The sequence below is a fragment of the Olea europaea genome, chromosome 20, assembly GCF_002742605.1.
Source record: "Olea europaea var. sylvestris chromosome 20, O_europaea_v1, whole genome shotgun sequence".
In the NCBI taxonomy this organism is placed as follows: domain Eukaryota; kingdom Viridiplantae; phylum Streptophyta; class Magnoliopsida; order Lamiales; family Oleaceae; genus Olea; species Olea europaea.
The window spans coordinates 12066839-12080289 of NC_036256.1; the positions used below are offsets into that span (position 1 = coordinate 12066839).

A 13451-nucleotide genomic window follows, 5' to 3' on the forward strand; every position below is an offset into this window, starting at 1 on the left:
TAGTGATAAGAAACGACATAATCGATATGAGATTTGGCGTGTAATCTCGTAGATTTTCGCGTTTCTCTTCGTGATTATGATGGAAAATCCTCTCCAATGAGTTCTTTTCCCTCCTCCAGGCGTTCTACCTCTATTTGATGGTTTTAGGGTTTATATGTCGCATCCCAACGAAGTTTCACAAGGGTTTTAACAAAAACAGGAAACTGCAGCATTTGGCCCTCAGAAACACCTATGTGACCGCATAGCACAAAGCTATGTGATCGCATAGTTAATTGGATTTTAGCCCTTGAATTTTTTGATTGGGTGGATGCGACCGCAATGAAATCACTACTATGTGGTCACATAGTAGTGTTAACTTTAAGATTGTGTCGATTTAGTCCCCGAACTTAATTTACTCCTATTTTTACCTCTTTTCCTCATTTTTCTCGTTCCATCAATCCATGAGAGCATCCAATTGGTACTTAGCTCATTCAAGTCGTCGATTCCTTCTTTGGGTCATCTTTTGGATAACTGCACTTTGGTCCCTAAATTTCCATTTTTCTTCATTTTGGTCACTTTTCTTCTATTTATTCCTTTGGTCATCCTGTATTATCCCCGAGTTAATACTTAGCTTGTTTGTGTTCTTGATTCGACTTTTTGGTTCAACTTTTAAATATTTTCACTTTGATCCCTGAACTTTCGTTTTATTTCATTTTGGTCATTTTCGCATATTTTCTTTCGAATTCCATCACATCCATCAAGATAGTCCTACAAAATATGATTTAATAGAATTAAGCCATATTTCACTATATTTATCAGGAAATAGTCATGTTTTGTGACTAGAATAAGTGTGTAAAAACACACTTATCATTATGAATACATTTATTGCTTATGTATATTCATATAATATTAAGATAACTAAACATTCAATATTTTTTTTGCACGCATATGGGTTAAATGCCAATACTTGAACATAAGCCAGCGACCTGGGCAAGAACGTAATGTAAGGAAAATTACATAAACTTTCTCTTATTTTACAAAAACATAGTAAAGATTTTTAAGAATAATTCATCTAAGCATTAATGAAAAGTAAGAGACACGGCAATTGCAATTGAAGATGCTCATACTAAAAATTTATAATGTTCGTGTATTTTTTAGATCTTTACTTCATATTATGACTATAAGATCTTATTTTCTTCAATAAAGTGATATTGGATTAATCTGGTATCATCTTGTTTCACAACACAAATTAAGTAAACTAAATTATTGTATTCGAGTCTTTTTACAATTCATTTATGAAAATTCTATGTGTCAAATTTTTGGTTGAAAATTAATACGACATGCATGTGAAAGAATATAAAATAAGATATAAGTAAGTCGACTATTCAAATCTCTACCAACTTGGAACAAGGCCGGCCCTATTCATCCACCCCCAAGAAAAGGAAAAAACCCTACTAAACTTTGGAAGTATTTCTATTATCTTTGAATGCCCATGTTTGGCTTTAGGAGCCATTCTTTTATTAAATATTGTAAAAGCAAGAAACTGCACAATCTCTTTACACTAATAATTTGGTTTCTCATGTGACTGAATTATGAGTTCTTGATTTAATTATAGTAAGCTAATTAATGGCATCAAAATGGTCCCTAGAAGTGGGGAAGGCGGCTGGGTTCGTTTTATTATTATTATTTTGTAGATGTAATTATTTTTTTCATGAAATTCGTCGTTGAGCTTTAAGGTTCACGAGTAACTTAACCTAAAAGCTAAAAATTTAAATTGTTAGAGATATGATAAATGCACGATTTAAGTAAACGGGTGAATGAGAGAACTGAGTCTCTAACATTAACTTTCTCTTATAACTTAAATTATTAAAGAGTTTATAATTTATATATTGAATTTGCCTTCAATACAACCTATGAAATTTTAACAAGATAATAGAAAATTTTGTAAAATGATAGAGATATTTTTATTATCATTATTTTTTTAAAAGAACCAGCGACTTGTGCATAGTGATGACAGGAGAAGTACTCATGTTATGGACACTATTTACGCTAACTTGGATCTTTTCCCAAGGTTAAAAGTTATTACAACCTCATTTATGATGTGGACATCGTTTTGAGCTGGACTATGATACGATCTCATTTGAGCCCTAGCATTGATTTAATGGCCTAGACTCGAAAGGCTACCCTGTGGGCTATCATCATTCTCCCAATCTTATCATTTTCACCAATCACAAATTTGCTCAGGTATCCACTCGATCAAAATGTTCGGTCACAAGTTGATTGACAGTACCGGGGCAATGCCGGCTAAATAAAGGGGTTCACTTCATTTCAAGGTTGGACTGTATTTGAGCTCAGATATAGTTCGACCTCGCTAATTCTCCCGTTGGAACCTTTGTATATGCTACACCATCAAAATCCATATAGCAATCGCCTAATATTCACAATATTCTCTTTTTCATGTCCATTTTAAGTGGAATCTTATCTCTTGATTGACTAAAAAAAGTGCCACATTACTTTTTATTGTCAATACATATCATTTATATTCGTTTTCCATTTCTAATATTCTATGACAAGAAAAGAAAAAGGGAAGTCGGATATATAAGGATTTAGAAACACAAGTATGGAATAGATCCCATTTTTTATGAAATGGACAAAAAAATTGACTAAGATTTGAATTTTCTATCGATATGATTGCTCATTTTCATTGCTTCCAATTGATGAATGAATTTCTTGTTTCATGGTCACTTTCTTCCAATTTTTTTTCCCTATTCAATTGCTCTACACAAAGTAAGATAAATCTTTGACACATTGATTGACTGGGAGTACATGTCATCCATACAATGCCACTCTTGGACATTACTTCATCTCATCATCATTATTACTATTATTATTTTATTTTTTTTCTTTTTAAAGCCTGAGTGAAGACATACACGCTAAACAGATCATTTAGTTAGAAGGTTAGATGGAATTAACAAAGCATACGAACAATTGCACTTCTTATAGTAGTTTGACCATTCATTCTATCTATTCACAAAGAACGAATCTATCATCTTTATTGAGACGTTTTTGTTTCGTCACCAACTTTTTTTCATGATGATGAAAATATTATCTACAGTTAAAATTTAAGTAGCTCATAAATTGAAAAGAAGACTGCCACGAAGTAGTATCCAAGCAACATGCAAGTAAAGAGAGCTCCCGCTCTATATCTCTTGTTTACACTATAATTATTTCTAAAAGGTAGATTTATGTTTTCCCTAAAAAAAAATAGAAAGTAAAATTTTGCAGCACATGACTGTCATTAACATTAACTTGGCCAAGTCCATGACATTTAGGAAACATTAATATTTTTCCTTTTTTACTTTAAATACCTGTACTTCTATTTTAGGCTATAGCCGTGGATAAATTTATGAGAAATTATCGACTGGTGTAGATTATTTAATAATAACGTAATTAGTTAGTGATAACGAGAGGAATAAATATTAATAGTGTTGGAGTCCGAACCCCAGCCTCAATAAAAATATAATATTTTCAGAGCACTTAGCTCACTCTAAAAGTTTAGGTTGGACTTTTAAAATCAACTTGGTCTCACGAGCACCTAATTTCAGAAAACATAATAACTATAGATTCTCTACCATACTACTAAGCCACCCAAATTACCAATCAATGAAGGACATCTGGCAAAAATGATGCCAGCTTTTCCTTTTTTCGTCAATCAGCTGCAAGAGCCCCTTATCTGATGTCAGCTCATCATCTTCTAATAATGCAATAGGGCCGACATTATGATGACCTAATAGTAGCGGACCTCAATAGCCAATCAAAAACAAGATAATAGCACACCTCTTGAGCTTGGCACGTAACCGATTTGATTGACAAGACTTGAGTTAGCCAAAAAGGAGCTCATTCTCCCAATAGATAGGAATGTAATGGTCCTCCCTTCAATCAGACTCAACATACTCTCTCTTCCCACTTTCAAATCACTCTAATAAATACAATAATCTTCTTTTCTACTATTTCAGCAATTTACCTCTTACAAATTATCAATTAAGTTAATAAGAAATTGACCTAGTCATTTTTTGACATCAACAAACAGTATGTTTTGAGAGTACTTATGAATGGTTTATATTCTGTTGATAGTGTATATGGATCTTTCCAAATATGTGGATAAGAAATAATTTAAGTGTTTATAAACCATTTATAACCATGTGCAAAATATAGGCTAAACTTGAATTTGGAGAATATTTTGCCATCTAAAGAGTTCATTTTAGGTACAACCGAGACACTCTCTTTGAGACCTATTTTTCTTGAAAATAAGTTTTGTAAGAGTAATTTTTTGAGGAATGTACGGTTAAAAAGTAGGAAATTTTCTTATTTTTAAGTGCAAATTTATATTGGAAAATGTGAGGTACAAAATGATTTTGAAGGAAAAAAAAAGTGTGTTTAGAGAATGATGGTCAAACTAGGCCCATATTAGCTCTTTTAGTTTTCAGTCATACGAGAAAAACAGATCATAACAGAGTAAATCTTATTGATCTAAAGAGTGATTGTTCTAGATATTTAAGTTTGGATATTATTTATTAGGATTGTGTTGTATATACATAATAATTTACATATGGTTTATCATCAAATGACGTGACAAGATTTAATTGAATCAAAATTTCATCAATCAAATAACTTCTCCACTTACATTTTGAAACATCATTATTAAATGAAATATTATGTAAATAGTTATGTACAAGTAATATTTTCCTATTTATTAAAAAGAGTGATTTGGGGAGAATGTGATGGATAGAATTAATTTGAAGAATAATATTATGTGTATAAGATGAGGTTTATTCTCATTTGATGTGGTAGGTGATGTAAGGTGGAATGATAATACCCATTAAATTTATGTAAGAAATTCATTTTATTGACCTTATCATTTAGAATAATGTTATTTATTTAGACTGTTTAGCATCAACATTTTATATGTCAATTAAGTAGTCAGGCATTTTACATAAGATTCATATTATTACACTTAAGAAGTCAAATCACTTAATGTAGTTTAGTTGACACCTAAACAGTTGATGGTAGGCAATTGTTGTGTATGGGGTTCATATAGAGTAGAACATAGGTTCCATGAATCAAATAGGCCGGTGTCGGAGCGGAGCTAAGTGGAGTAAGAGGAGCGTAGCGCACCAGACGAAACGGAGCAAGCAAGATGAAATGAAGCTGTACTGTAATAGTCAGAGCGCCATCTTCTTAGCGAAAAATCAGATTTATCGTGTAAGAACCAAATACGTTGATGTGAGATTTTACAAGATAAGAGAGTTGATTACTTTGAGAGAGCTGTTATTAGAGAAGATGCATACCTCAGAGAATGCAGCACAGATAATGACAAAGCCAATCACAATTGATAGGTTCAACCATTAATTAATATCTCCATGTGTTAGAGAGGATGTGTCCCAACCCATTGAGCCTAGACATTGTGGTTTCCCAGTTTATGTTTTTTGTGTTTTCTTCTAAAGGGTGAATATTCACCAAGGTGGAGATTATTGTGTATGTGGCTAATATAGAGTGGAACACAAATTCCCTGAATCAAATAGGTCAATGCCGGAGCGGAGCGGAGTAGAGTAAGGGGAGCGTAGCACACTGAACGAAATGGAGCAGAGCTACGACATCGGCTTGTGCGGGTTTAATTTATTGTCTGGTTGCTGGGGAAGCTGAATGACAGTACGGTACAGAGATATTTTCTTGTACGAGCATTAAAGTTTTGTATGAGTTTAGGCTAGGATTAGTATAAATAATAATATTGTAACTCTATTTTTCATACTGAATAAAATTTTTTTTAGCTTTGCTGTTGTGGACATAGGCACACTGTCGAACCACGTAAATTCTTGTATTGATTTCTCTCTTTCGTCTCGACGAAGTCGAAACATATGGAGATCAAATTCCTAGCTATTAAAGAAAGAGCTCTGAGTAGACAGGTGTCCATAGAGCATATTGAAAAAACTCCATGGTTGCGGATCCACTTACTAGAGATTAATACCCTAGGTCTTTCATGAGCACACTGCTCATATGGGGGTAATGTCTCTTAAAAATATTTAATTTCAATGAGAGTTTGTATTTTTGCCTTTCATATTGGACATGTGTACTATTATTTTGGATATGGTTTACGGTTAAAGTTATTTTCAGTTATATAGTTTATTTAGTTTATTATCCCTAAACTTATTTAAAATGATCTCACTAAAGTTTTGATGTGGATCAATTGGAAATAAGCTTGATAGAAATCACATCACATGTAATTTTCATACTACACATGCATGCTTATTCCATGTCATTCAATTATAGTGATATACGTGACCATTGATAGATTTAATTACNGTAAGGAATTTTTAAATCGATCATATGAGCTTATATGTGTAAATTAGTATGTATTAAATTAAAAGCTATCAAATTCGATTAAAGTCATTTAAAAGTGATCCAATAAGATTTCGGTATTTTGGATCTTAATATATCCAATTAAAGTGTGGGTCTTTTATATGTAGAGACTGGGCCTGAGTTCCTAATTCAATGATGGGTCGAATTAGATTAAAAGGTATCACTATATAAATATGATTATGATCCCCAAATCACGCGTGCATTGCTCATTCTATTCTATCTCCCATAGTCAGAGAAAATTACGGGCTACGTGTTGATTTGGAATGACTAGTAAGATTCTATTATTAAATTAACTATGTCTAATTTAGGTACGCTTTCACTATAATTCATGTATTTCTTGATGATCCAACATGAAAATCTGGTGATTTTACGGTAACAATTTCTCCTACAAGATTTTCAAATTCCGTTTTTCTCCAACGATTTGTAATTAACATACCAATTTTATTCCTAGCTAATTATTTCAATACTAAAAAACAGAGTTTCAAGTACGGATTTTCCGCTCCTAAAGCCTCAATATCCGTTGCTAATAATTTTCAGCAACGGAATATTTGTAACTACAAATCCGTTGATAATTTGAGGGTCGCTGATAGTTACCAATGGATCATGCTGTAAGTAAAGAGTAAACATTTTACCAACGGATTTTTCGTTGGTAAAGTATGAATCTTTTACCAACGAAATTTTCGTTGGTAAAAATCTTAACCAATACCAACCGACTTTTCGTTGGTAAATGTCTATCATTACAATTGGTAAAAATCAATGTTGTAAATAATCGTATGGTAAAAAAGTTATTTATTTATTTATTATTATTTATTTAATAATTATAATATATATATTTTTTTATTTTTAGCCAACTGAATTGAAAGGCCAAAATATTGTTTAACTCCTCATTGGACCACAAATTTATAGAGGGCAACTACAAAAATATTGTTGTAAACTTCTAATGTGGGACAAGTGAATTATTTTTATCAACGGATAATCCGTTTCTAATTACTAACGAAATATCTGTTACTGAAAGATCAAAATGTTAAATAGTTATATTAGACACGGAATATCCGTTGGTAAAGAGATATCATTTTTACTAAAGGATAATTTGTTTCTAATTACCAACGGAATATCCGTAGGTAAAATATCAAACTATTAAAAGGTTATATTAGACATGGAATATCCGTTGGTAAAGGGATATCATCTTTACCAACGAAAAATCGGTTGTTAATTATTGTAGCTAAAAGTGAATTACTTTTACCAACGGATAACCCGTTCTAATTACCAATGAATGCAATCCATTGGTAATATTCGGTACATCACCTACGGAATAGCTGTTGGAGGAAGATCCAAATGTTAAACGATTACATTGGGTATGGAATATCGGTTGGTAAAGAGATATCATCTTTACCAGCGGAAAATTCGTTGTTAATTATCGTAGCTAAAAGTGAATTACTTTTACCAATAGATAATCCGTTTCTAATCACCAATGGATGCAATCCGTTGATAATTTTCTGTAGGTGAAAAACTGTTTTTTAGTAGTGTTTCTCCCAGTGTTTATTGATATTCAAAATAAATTGAGAAACTAAATTGAGTGATGCATTGATTGTAATTAAAATTTATTTAAATATTTTTCCACTATATTAACTATGCTTTTATTAAGTAGTTTTATAAATTCAAGGTTTATTAATAGATACTATTTTTCGTTTTAACCAAAGCATAGCGCATCGAACGGAATGGCGAGTTTAATTTATTGTTTGGTTGCCAAGGACACTGAATGGCGGTACAGTACAGAGGTATTTTCTTGTACTGACCTTATAGTCTTGTATGGGATTGAGCTAGCTTTATTATAAATAATAATGTTGTAATCCTATTTTTCATATCGAATACAATTTTCTCATCTTCACTCTTGTGGACATAGGCACACTATCGAACCACATAAATTCTCATGTTGATTTTTCTCTTTCTTCTCTTTATTATTGCGCATAAAATACAACTGCAATATGGACAATTAATATTATTTAATCACTTAACATTACTTCACATGGATGATTTTCAGTTTTTACATATAAATTGTTTGTAATGAGAACAGACTAGTCCACACATCACAAGCTAAATACAACACACAAGCAGAGCAATGACATTCCAATTATATGCAAAACATAAATGCAATTTCATCATAGAAATCAAGTCAACAACTATGCTAAATTGAGATATTTATAAGAGTAATTTCTCATGCCATATTTGTGCACATATTATGCTTGGTATGCATGCAAACAATTTGAATAACAACCAACCAACGACAAATCTTAGTTCCAATTTGTGATTGATTTTAGAGTTCAACTTCTGATTTTCCAACAATAAGAGGTTATTTTATGTGATTTCTAAAATTTTAAAAACCGATTATATAAGAATATTTGCCATCTAATTGTAAATTTTGAGAAGCATTGAAATGATAGATTTTCAAATTTTGTTTTTAACTTCTCCAACAATTTGTAATTAACATATCATTTTTATCGCTTATTTCTCCCAATGTTTATTAATATTCAAAATAAATTGAGCAACGAAATTGAGTGATGCATTGATTGTAATTTAAATTTTTTTTAAATATTTTTCTATTATATTAACTATGCTTTTTATTTTGTAGTTTTATAAATTTAAGGTTTATTAATAGATACTATTTTTCATTTTAATATAATTACAGTAAGTGTATTGTCTTAGAAAAATATTTGATAGTATCGCATAATTTATAAAACTAAAAGTAATTTTTTTAATTATTAAAAAAATTATATTAATATCGATGATAATAATATAAAGGGGTATCATCCAACGTCCATTTTAGTAATTGTATACTAGGACAGTAATAAATTACTTTTGTTTATCGAATGCTAAAATGTTGATTTTGAAATATACAGTAATTTGTTTTTATTTTAAAACAAAGTTTACCAAAGGCTTAATTGATTTTTTATACAGTAATTTGTTTTTATTTTAAAACAAAGTTTACCAAAGGCTTAATTGATTTTTTATACAGTAATTTGTTTTTATTTTAAAACAAAGTTTACCAAAGGCTTAATTGATTTTTTATACAGTAATTTGTTTTTATTTTAAAACAAAGTTTACCAAAGGCTTAATTGATTTTTTCCTCAACTTATTCATTCTTCAATGCAACAAGAGTTGATTATCTCAAAAGCATCACAATACAAATCAAGCATCAGCGTTTAAAAATTGTGTTATAGTCCATGATAAAACATTCTTGTCTCGTAAAAAAATTATAAGCATATTTGTGAAGTGTTTATAAATACTCATAGTTTAAATTGATAAAAATGAATGATGAATAGATAGATAATATTTGAGAATCACTCGAAAAATATTGAATATAAAAATGAGGCAATGGTGCAGGGCAACGGTGTCCTGCTCTACCTCACCATAGAGGGGGCGGGGTGGGGCATCGGCTTGTCCAGTTTATTTTTTTATAATTATTTATTATTTATTTGTTTTATTTTTTCTCTTCATGGGGCGGGGAGTTACGCCCCACCCCTCCCCGTTCAGGTGCAGATATTTTTGTCATCCTTAAAACCTATAGTTCAAGTTGAAGAAAATAAGAAGAATGGAACATCTAAGTTGGATCAAGGCCTTTCCACCAACCCCGACCCAACCCCAGCCCCACTACACAATTATTACCCAAACTTAAAAATAAAAAGTTCCCTCCCAATTTTTACCCATTATTTTTAAGTTTTAATTATCCCGCTCATCTTGATACCAAAAAGCTAAAAAATTCTAACTTGCCACGTCATCGATCATTGTAACACTCGAATCCTCATCTTAACCGTCCATAGATGTTAATCAACGGCAATAATATACCCCACAACTATTCCCCCGGATCAATCCCTCACTTCCCAAATCCCCCATTCACGCTTAAATAACCCCACCCTGTTCTCCATTATCATCTCATCACTATCATCTCTTCCGACTCTTCGTTTCTAAGGTTTGTGCAAAATTTGTTATTGTTATAAAGTCTAAATGTTATATTAGTTCTGTATTGATTAATCTGTCTTCTGAAATTTTCAATTGCAGTAAAAACTAAATCTTGAATTCGCAATGTCGGGCCGTGGCAAGGGAGGAAAGGGATTAGGCAAAGGAGGAGCAAAGAGGCACAGAAAAGTCCTCCGTGATAACATCCAGGGTATAACAAAGCCCGCCATTCGCCGGCTGGCCAGAAGGGGTGGCGTTAAGCGCATTTCTGGGTTAATATATGAAGAAACTCGTGGAGTTCTCAAGATTTTCTTGGAAAATGTGATCCGTGATGCTGTCACCTACACTGAGCACGCTAGAAGAAAGACTGTGACCGCCATGGATGTTGTTTATGCTTTGAAGAGGCAAGGCAGGACTCTTTATGGTTTTGGTGGGTAGAAGATATGTCATGGACTTTTGTTCCTTGTTAAGCAAAAGTCTTGCTGTCAAGAAAAGAAGAAAACAATCTGAATCTTTTAGGTTTTGCTCTTTGTTTTTAGCGTAATTACTGTTCTATTATGTTGGTAATCAAATTAGGTAATGTGGAATGTAGATTTTTCTGGTAATGAAGTGAATTTGTTGTTTGATATGACTATTGATGGGTTTATTATATGAACGGTTATTGAATTATACGAAGTCTTATTATTTAGTAATTAAACTGAAACTGTATCTCAATGATTATTCAGTTAATTTTTGGAATAATGCTCATTGTACAATCACTTGTTGACAATGTACATTACAAAATTTTGAAAAGGTTGAAATGTTAACCCAAGGTAAATACACGTTGGACAAATTGTTGCTTCTTTTTTACAAATATGCATACTGATGGTGAAATCTTGACCTCTATTGCCTCCATTTCACAAGTATGCATATCGACGATGAAATCTCGTTTCCTCATGTTGGCTACTGCTCAAGCCTATGATTTTGGTCGACCAATTTTTATAATTTAATCGGGTCCATTACATAAGTCTTCTCATAGCACTTCTCACGTCTTTGCCACTGTGAACATTGAATTTTCCAAGCTAAACAGAGTGTCAATCGAGTCTTTTACATAGGAAGGTATTTGAACTTTTTTATAGATAAATTTTTTAAACTTGCGTCCATATATAAGGGATCGTGTCTATTATTTGGATGGTGATCATATTCATTCAAGCATTCAAAAGGAATTATGCCTAAATGTCATTTCTTTCAAGGTGATTTATTTGATGAGCAAGCCTTTGATTTATCTTTGTTTAGTAATGAGCAGGTTTCGGCCTTGGTTCTCGATTGCGAGCCGGACATTGATTTTAGCAAAGATTTAAAAGCTAAGCAGCAATATGTAAACTTTCTATATTCTGATGTTTGTTTAAATTATTTATTTCATTTACTTTTAGTAATTTATGCTATTACGAAGAAGCTAGCAGTTCATGGTTCAGTGTTCTTTAATCTCATCATATGCATGTTTTGGTTGGTTTTCATCTTGGTTAAGTATGTAGGTGCTAAGGTTATTGATAATGCCATTTAATAAAATGTTTTATTGACAATTTCGGACTGGATTTTGAGCCATGAATGAACTAGTTGGTCTTCACGCAATTAGATCATTTTTGTGACACTGTTAATATGTCTTTATTTCGGTGTTCTTGATTTGTATACATCCTAACATAATATAAAGTGACATAATTCATGTTAAAAATGCTCTCAATTTATTTTCGTCGTCACATGGTGAATGAATTGCTTTCTCTCTCAAGAGCGGAATTTGAAATGTTTATATATACCTGCCTTCAGATAACATCATTGTTTTCTACATGATCTTTGTCAATGCTTAATGTAGTAGCTTTCAAAATCATGATTGGCAAATAAGTAACTTTTACTTGCTTTCAAACACAAATAAACATTTTCCCTGTCCAAGCATATATTATTAGGAGACATCTAGTTAACATACAAATCGAAAGTGCTTTAAGTAGTTTTTATTTCTCTCATCTTTTTCCTTAATTCGTCCACGCATTGCTTTCTCTTTTACATCATTTACTGTTTCGTGTCCATTCACAAGATAAAGAGATTTGCAATCATTTTTGGTGTTTTTTCACTTGTGACGGTATGATGGCTTATTTTGCCATGGAAGCTAAAATTATGGTAGAATTTGATAAGTTGTTGGTGGAATCCGATAATGAGAATGTGGATGACACTATGATCATAGTGGATGATGAAACGTTTGGAGAAGATGATCCAATTGTGCTTGAAGTGGGTATAAAGTTCAATGATGAAAAAGAAGTATTTGACTTTTATAAAAGATATGCTCATGCTATTGGCTTTCCTGTTCAAAAATGGGATTAGAAAAAGGATGAGGATGGGTTTTTGAGATATGTGACGTTGACATGTAACCGTAAAAGTCGACGAAGTGGTAATACAAGAAGTTCACCGCAACCAACAATTCAGACAGGTTGTAAAGCGAGGATCTCTGCATATCAAGCACAATCATAAAACATGTCCTTCAAAATCTAGATTGTATCATTGCAACAGAGAATTTAGTGCACATGTGAAGCAGAAGCTTGAAGTTAATGGTATGGCAGGAATTTCGTTATACAAAAGTTTTAACTCTGCAATTGTTGAAGCAGATGTGTATAAGAACATTACATGCATGGGAAAGGATTGTTGGAACTATATTGAACAAGTGCGGTGACTAAGACTTGGAGAAGGAAATGCCGCAACAATGCAATCATATTTTTCAGAAATTCCAGCGAGATGCTCGGACTTTTACTTTATTATGGATTTGGACAACTAATCGCGACTAAAGAGTTTTGGGCGGACTATCGGTGTAGGCGCTTTATAAGAAGTTCAAGGATATTAGCACATTTAATACCACTTACCTCTCAAATATGTATGACATGCCTTTTGCCCCTTTTGTTGGTGTAAAACATCACGACCAATCAACACTTCTTGGTTGTGGTTTGATATCGAATGACGACACGAATACTTTTGTGTAGCTGCTTAGGACATGGCTTCAGTACATGCACGGTCAACCTTCGCACGGAATAATTACCTATCAAGACAAGGTTATGCAAAATGCAATGCAATTTTTTTTT

General features: G+C 32.2%; 1 protein-coding gene across 1 annotated transcript; it reads left to right on the forward strand.

Annotated features, from left to right (window-relative positions):
* Positions 1 to 10270: 10270 nt before the first annotated feature.
* Positions 10271 to 11019, forward strand: LOC111369644 (histone H4). Its single transcript, XM_022991239.1, has 2 exons — positions 10271 to 10363; positions 10453 to 11019. The coding sequence occupies exon 2, from the start codon at positions 10477 to 10479 to the stop codon at positions 10786 to 10788; it is 312 nt and encodes a 103-aa protein (XP_022847007.1). The 5' UTR covers positions 10271 to 10363; positions 10453 to 10476; the 3' UTR covers positions 10789 to 11019.
* The last annotated feature ends 2432 nt before the right edge of the window (positions 11020 to 13451 follow it).

What these genes read in the sequence shown, in the direction of transcription:
- LOC111369644 (XM_022991239.1), top strand. Translation starts at nt 10,477, where the DNA reads ATGTCGGGCCGTGGCAAGGGAGGAAAGGGATTAGGCAAAGGAGGAGCA.